Source organism: Merops nubicus, unplaced genomic scaffold (genome assembly GCF_000691845.1).
Source record: "Merops nubicus isolate BGI_N331 unplaced genomic scaffold, ASM69184v1 scaffold42326, whole genome shotgun sequence".
Lineage (NCBI taxonomy): Eukaryota > Metazoa > Chordata > Aves > Coraciiformes > Meropidae > Merops > Merops nubicus.
In genome coordinates this window covers 1-8007 of record NW_008617728.1, presented here as the reverse complement: position 1 = coordinate 8007, position 8007 = coordinate 1, and the positions used below count along the sequence as shown (strand labels likewise).

Here is an 8007-nt window from a genome sequence, read left to right as displayed (position 1 = left end):
GGAAATGTCACCTAGAAACAGAACATACAAGAGGTGAAGACTTTTCTCAATTCAGTCTCAGTCTTCACTCAGCTCCATGATAAGCTGTGCAAAATACAACGTTTATGCCCTGGCAGGTATGATTAGGAGACAATTTTTGGTCCTGGGTATGTTAACAAGAAAGGGTCATGCTAATAATTTCAGAGGCAAACCTTTGAGACTGGATTTAGGTTTCATTACAGAAAATACTGTACACTTCTTTTTGGCCAGGTGCACAGAAGCTTAAAAAAAAAGACAGATCACAGTCAAATGTCTCAATCTTCAGATGGGAATGTCTGTGAGGAGCAGTCAAACTACTTTCTCATGTGCAATGCATCCTGAAATTTGGTACTTATGTATTGGGCATGAAAGCCTTTCTTGTTGATGGTGTCGTCTGTGTGGAATCGAATCATGATGGAATCCCCTGCAGAGTAGATTTCTTCCAGAGGCTGCAGAAAAGTAAAGACAGAACAGAGTGGTCAAGTCTGCTGGCTAAATAACTGTCTGCACTATGATGCTAGAATTTAACCTCACCAACTGGTCAGGAAACACATTGAGCACTCAGTACCTCCTGCCCGGCTCTGACTTCCTGAGCACATTCCCTTGCTCTCGGCATGCTTGCCCTTTATGTTTGAAGACTGATGCTAGCCTGCTCTACACTCCCAGCTCTTCTAGTTTTTTATAGATCACATTTACAGGGCTCCCTGGATGTTGTCATTCCAGCCTTCTGAGTGTTCTCTAACTTGTCCTAATCTTTTCAGGAAATGACACAACCCAAACTGGACGCTATTTGGTAGCTGAGGCTCTCTCATGGTTCATTAGCAGCAACATAACTTAGCCACGTATTTTACGTGATAACTTTGGTTATCTCCCCCACTGTTGTGACCTGCTACAACCTCCCTGTGCTTCTCCACAGGACTCACACTTTCCCAGCTTTTCCATTTGTCATTGTGCAGGTAGGTAGATTACTACCCTGCTGCCCTGAACTTCTTCACACCAAGATGTGTGCCTTTTATTTTCCAAGCCATTTCCTCAGATTGCAAGGATTGCTCTGATACACCTGCTCCTTGGATGCCTCCATTTCATTGCTGAAGTCCTACAGAAATTAAAGATAGAACCTCTAGTTTTAAATACTACACACTATTGCTCACACCAACAGAGTCACTCCCCTTAATGGGAACACAGATAATAGTTTAGGAAACAGCATGCCACCCTGGCATCAACAAGAAGCTCTGCAAGTCCCTCCGCCCTTGGCTCTCGCCATAGCATGGCCACAACACGACTTGGCTTCAGACAGTAAGTTACTGAGGATGAAACTGGCCTTTGAAAGCCATTTCCAACATTTACAGAATACTTCTGTGGCAGGGCTGGGGCACAGCAGTCCTGTGCTGCTGCCCACGGCCCTGGGCTAACAAGGAAAAGTCAGTCAGCAAGGTTTTCAGACCAACTCTGTGTATCAGATAAAACTGCTGTGATCTCTAGCAGGAGAAGCAGCAACTCCCAGGCATATAGGGCACTCCCATAATGATATTGTGAGAGCTGCCCCTCTTCAAAAATGGTATGAGTACCTTTCTTTACTACCTCCAGTTATGCCTATGAAAGTTCCCCCTCCCCCCAGCTTACCCCTGAGCCACAGAAGCGTCCCAGGCGGGGTGCAGTGCTGTCGTAACCATCATAAATCTCCATGTAGTCATACCCACAGTCAGCCTCCTCCTCAATCTCAAACGTCTGGAATGTCAGCTCCACCCCATAACCATCTTCAGCTACAATCACCCATTCACAGTTAGCTTGACCTGGGTAGTTGTTGTCCCCAAACTGAGCATGGGAATACAGCTCCTTAGTTCGTACTTCAGCCTTTAAGAGCCCACCACACTCTGGAGAAAGAAAAAGAGCAAAAAGCACAGTCTCATCAAAGGATCTACCTCACAACAAAGACTCACCATTGAGATTTGGGCCAGCTGTAGGGAGGGAAGACCTCCAGCATGAAACGCATGTACAACAGGGGGGACAACTAATCACTGCACCAAATTACTGTAAACCAGTGGATTCACCAGTCACCCATGAATCCAGTGACCAAAACAGCATAAACATCATACCTCTTGGAACAGAACAAGAAGATAAAGAGACAATCAGTTAAAACTGTTGAGATAGGGCTCCTGCCATATTATGCTCTGGAGAAATGTATTCTTTTCTTCACATTTGTCCTGCAGCTGAAATTCTGACTGCAAGTATTCTACCAGCAGTAAGCTGAAGCATGTTAAATAACTGGGGACCAAAATAAACCTTTTCTGCCCATGCACTGCACAAAGGTAGCCCTGCCCTTGTGCAAAATGCATGTGCTTTGGGGCAGAGTTTCTCTGCAGCCAGTCAGGAAGATGCTTCCTCACTAGTCTCTCATGCACTGCCATTCAAAGCACATTTCATCTCACTATAGTGGCAGGATTTCAAAAAAGTGAACCTTGGTACAACACACCCTCTTCTGGGCTGCCATGGACAGAAGAAGTGTACTGTGGCTCTCCACAGCACTCCTCTGCTTCCACCATAACCAGCCTGTTCCATCTGTGGACCATCACACAGGCTAAGTTGCATCACCTCATTTTTGAGGGTTGAGGAAGAACAGAATAGTTTGCTGCTCAACCAAACACCTCCAGTTTAAACAGAAGGACTGAGTAGGAATGTCTGACATCAAGAGACTTCCAAGTCGATAAGGAAGCTGGCATTTATGGTATGGTGCCAGTAATGTTCTGGGAACTGATTTACAAACACTTAAAATTCAGGCAAGCTTATTTGGGAGAAAAGTATTTATCATTTTGCTTGGTAAATGAAGTGAGATTTGATAACATCTTATCACACTTAGCTATTGGCAGGCAACCAGCTCACCTGTGCTGTGCTTTGCCTGGAAACCTTTTCTTTGCACAGAAGCATCGGAGTAAAACCTGAGGAACATTTTGTTGGTAGAAGTCACTACAGGGTCTGGTTTCTTGCTGCCACAGAAGCGGCCAAGGATAGGTGACTTGCTGTTGGGCCCATCATATATCTCCAAGTGGTCATAGGCACATTCTTGGTGCTGTTCAATCTCAAACTCATTGAAGGTCTACAGCAAGAATAAGAAGAATTAAGACAGATTTGTAAATCTGCGTAAGCAATTTAGCAGAGGATGAAATGTCAAGTGAGAAACAGGTCAGGTGGTACACCTGTCTCAGTCCTTCCATGAACTACAACAGATTTCAGACAGGAGTGATCACAGGGTGGCAAAGCTCAGAAATTCACATGAACATGCCACGTAGCCTTAGCTTTGCTGCCTCACATGGGTGCATGAAAAGTTTTCAACCGTAAGCCTTATATACTCTTAGTTTCTGGCCAAGAACCCTGCCTAGCACATCAAATGGGCAGTTCTTCAACACTGCTTCCATTGAGCTCAGGGATCCAGGCATTATTTTCCCCAGTGCACAGGCCATCTGCACAGCTTTGAGCATGCCCTGCTCTATGTGTTAGGCCACGCTGTAAAATGAGCCTAATGCTTCTCCTCCCTTAGAGGGGTTGCAGGCTGGCCTTGCCACCATGTCATGCAGAGATGGTCTCAACAGAGTGGTTCACAAGGAGGGTTAGAGACGGGAGGGCATGTTAGATCTTCTGTTAACAGAGAGCTGCCATCTGCTGGGGTCTCCTCCAAGCTGCCTCATGTCCCTCTGAGACATTCTGCCCTTTTGCAGACCACAAGCAGTCTCCCAAGACGCCCTCCTCTAAGTACGCCACACAGGACCTATGGGGATCAACCTCCCACTCACACAGTGGTGGGGAAAAGTCACTTCAGCTCCTCACAATCCAGCCTGCTTCTCCCCTCGGGCTCCTGCTCACTGGTTACTCACTACTTTCACTCGGTGGCCAGGCGTTTCTCTTTCCGGCTGGGGTATTTGTCAGGCCAGTTTGGACTGCTCATCATTCCCTCCGCACCACTCAGCTTGTGCTCACAACCAGCTTGAGAGAGAGATATCACAAGATAGAGGCATCGAGGCAAGTCTCACATGAGAACCACCTAACATCCTACATGCTCCTCTTTGCCCACTAAGACCCTCTACAACAGGAAAGGCTTCAGTTACTGAACAAGACCTTTTAGTATTATTGCATAGTTCTGGTGGGTTTGTCCTGTATTTTTCTGAGCTACCTTGGCAGCTGCTGAAATAGATCATCTCATTCCCCTGGACCTCATAACCTCATCCACCTCCTCACTCCCAAATATATTCTCCTGCTCCTCCATCTCAGCTGCCTTGTTCCCAGCGACATGGTATCCATGCTCTTCACTGTGTTGACTCTGGTGCTATATCAGCCTTGAGTTGTTTTGCCAACTTGAAAAGCTGAATTTTCTCACGGAGAGATCACACAAGTATCAGAGACTACACACAGGAAGGCCGTGGCAGCACATGGCAGGGATGCAGGAAGAAAGGTATTTCTGGCATTGGCAAGCAATTAGACCAGCTCATCTTTTCTCTTCTGATTCAAACCCAATAATCAAATGAAGCAGCAGTGACTAGTCTAATAATGATGCCCTACAAATGCTCCTTTCACTAGCTCAACTTCTTGTCCCCCCCTGTTCATCCCTCATGGTCATACAGGGGGTCAGACTGGGGAACGGATCCAGTGGAAAACAAGCCCTCTCCTTTCTTTTCCTAGGTTATTTTTCAGCTAGCTGGGGCTTTCTCTGTGCCCCAGCCTTGTACATTGTACAAATACCCTTCTGACACCAGGCAGAACACACCCTTGCTCAAACCCTGTTTGAAGCCCCTTGTCTTTCCCCAGGGCAGGGAGTGGGGACCTCACCTTCTTTACAATCGCGGCCATTCTCGTGCAGCATGAAGCCGTTCCTGCACTGGCACATGTAGCTCCCAAAGGTGTTGATGCATTCGTGCTGGCAACCACCGTTGTCTTTGGAGCACTCATCTTTATCTGCACAGGATCAGCACAACCATCACGGAATTGACAGTGGGAAACAGACTACCAGAGTCTCAGACTAGCAGATACCAGTGCAAACCTCCAACCTCTGCTGCTGGATTAGTCCAGGCAACTTTTTAGCCCAGATACAATTCTCTTCCCTTCCATAAAACACATCACAACTGTGTTTTGTGAAAGAATGTAAGTTGTGAATTGTTAAAGACTCCTATCCAAAAGGAACCTATAGCAATGTCTCATTCTTTTAGAGAAGAGTCCAGGAAAAGTATCATGCAAAGTCACTAACCTAGGCAAAGATGTACTGGCCAGTCTTTGTGTTTTCAAGTTCCTATGTGCTCTGATGTGCCTTTACCTTTAAATAGCTCTGTCTGAGAGCACAAGCAGCCAGAGGGAGAAGAGGATCTAAGGTATAAGCCACTCCCTCAAGCTGAAATATGGCCCAGGGGATGTTCACACTCCTGTCTGTTCAGGACTATGCACTCCTGAATTTCACTGTTCTGAGCATAGAATCTGCTCATGGTTCCCAGTCCAAGTTAATTTATGAGTAGTTTATCTCCAATTTTTCTTGGGCCAGTGCCTTCCCTGGACCTCATTAACTCTGTCTGTCTCATCACTTCCAAACATCTATTTCACATTCCAAAAGAGCTATTTCTAGATGAAACATAGCCCATCTCATCCTTCCTTTTCTTAGATTTAATAAGCCAAAGTCCTAGCTCTGATTCTACCCTGAAACTATCTTAACTTAATGCCATTTTGCCTTGTCATCCTCCTCAAAAACATTAATACCCTTTGGTGTTTGCTGAAAATAGCATGAAATTGAATTTCCATTCCCATACAATGTACAGTTAACCTCCAGAACTGCCTGCCAAATGAGGTACATCACTGACACCAAGAGCTACAAAGCATTCAGAAAAGAGGATTAGAAACTTCCACTAGCATGCACCGCTTTGATGGGAAGGATGACTATACAGAAGACTTCTGGAAATTTTCTAACTCTTCCAGTTTCAGAGGAAAAAGCTTTACTTTAATGACTCCAGGGACAGAAATAACTTCTAGTGTCAGGTTGTCCATCACTTCCTGCTGTAGAAGAACTAGAGGCATTGATGAAATTCATGCCCCTTGCTGACATCACACTATGAAACTTGATCATATGCTGCACTGAGAATCCAAGACGAAAGCTGACACGGCACAGAGTAACACAGCACAGCTTTTTAGATGTAACTAACCATGCCAGTCTCCCCCTGATTTGACAGGAGGCTGAAGAAAATTCACCAAAACCAAAAGGCTCAGTTAGAGGACACAGTTAAGCAAGTGAAAGCTACGTACCAGAGAAGTAGTGAACTTTAAAGCCTTTCTTGGAGACGGTGTTGTCGGATTTGAACTCCAGTCTCATGTTGTTGCCATACGACGTGATCACTTCGGGCTTATCTGAGCCACAGAATTTGCCATGCAGCTTGGAGTCAGAAGTCAACCCACTACGAACCTCAACATAGTCGTATTTACAGACCTGCCAAGACAGGAGATTTCTCAACTCTGTGGACTTGGAACAGAGCATTTCAGAGGAAGGGGATGGAGGCTTGACTGAGTGGGAACAGAAGCCTTTATACTCGAACACACTCCTAACTCCCCCAAATTCTTCTCAGTGTTCTGACCCCCTTCCATTGCTGCCATGGTCTTAAAGCGTGGGTGTGTTTATCAAAATAGCAAGGGTTCAATTTAATTTAGCTAAAATAAATTAGTCCCACCTTCTCAAAGAACCTAACAGCGCAGAACAAACTTCAGCAGGCTGCTGAATCAAGGAAGAGCAACTGCTTCCACTTACAGCGGGGAAAGTGAGATCTGAGTGTTTTGTTCAAATCCATGCTGCCCTTGGCAAGGCATCTTTTACTGGTTTTGTTTATCCTTGAAGAACTCTACTTCATTGTTCATTTCCAATTATTTCCCTGCAAAGGCAGCTCTGAGGAAGGGGGGATGGGGACACCTATTAGAGATGGAAAACACCTACAGTTACCCAAAATTGGCAGAGAAAAGAAGCCCATTTATTACAGAACAGCTTTAATTCTTCCACGCCATATGGGAAGCAGATCCAGACCTCAAGGAGAACAATCAGTGTTATTGGCTTATTATATCAAGGATGGGGAAACAACCAGAAGCTCCACCAGTAATATAGAGTCTCCTCTTCCTTGTACCCCAAGGATTTATCCAGTTCTGAGTTAGCCAACAGTCACACCTCTGAGATGCAGGGACTGGTTACGTACATCATTGCCTTCCAGCTCAAACACTTCGAACTGCAGAGAGATCCGGTACTGGGCTGGAGCTACCACCTGCCAGACGCAGTTTTTGTTAGTAGGATATTCCTTGGGCCATCCAGGGCTAGTAATGGTCCCATTGAGCTTGGTGATGAAGCCCCCACAGGCAGCTGGAGAGGCAATAAATGAACACAAGTTTTACTTGGTTCTGTTCAGACACACAGATTGGGCCACACTGTTAACGAGGAAATCAATCAGATCCTGGTTGGTGGCAAATTTAAAATCCCAGACTGTAGAACAGGTTTAAACTGCTGGGAGCTGCAAAGGTGACAGAAGCCTCACCTGCTATAAACCACCAGCAAAACACACACAGCCTAGCTATGACCCTGAAAGCCACCTAAACCATTTAAGATTGATCTCTCTTTCACTCTGTAGCCTTGGGCTCACTGTGGATGAGGTGACTTGATATGCACAGTAAAGACCAGCTTGGTAACTTCACCCACACTCAGTTCTACAAACTTCATTATCTCAAGTTTACTATCAATGGAATCATTAGAAGATAACGGAATCCTAGGAACGACACCCCTGTCAACTCTTCAGTGGCTTAGATGTGGACTATCTCCTCTAGGGAAAATGGAAGACAAAGCCAAAGACTTAGTTTATTATTTTAAATTTTAAAAATCTAGGACAAGTCATCTTCATCCTCTTGTGGGACAGTATGGCTTTTACCTCAAAGGAATGAACCCCAGTTTGCTGTTTTGCTGCAAAATTCTATTTGCAATGAAGCTTTATT

General features: G+C 45.3%; 1 protein-coding gene across 1 annotated transcript; it reads right to left on the bottom strand.

Annotated features, from left to right (window-relative positions):
- Positions 1–332: 332 nt before the first annotated feature.
- LOC103775763 (tolloid-like protein 2) lies at positions 333–7384 on the bottom strand (the record flags this gene model as incomplete). The annotated part of the gene is given in 8 exon segments (XM_008943236.1): positions 333–467; positions 1642–1892; positions 2899–3112; positions 3888–3913; positions 3916–3996; positions 4837–4962; positions 6292–6472; positions 7224–7384. Coding segments are annotated over 8 exon segments (1175 nt in total), but the record flags the coding sequence as incomplete, so codon positions are not given.
- Between the last annotated feature and the right edge of the window lie 623 nt (positions 7385–8007).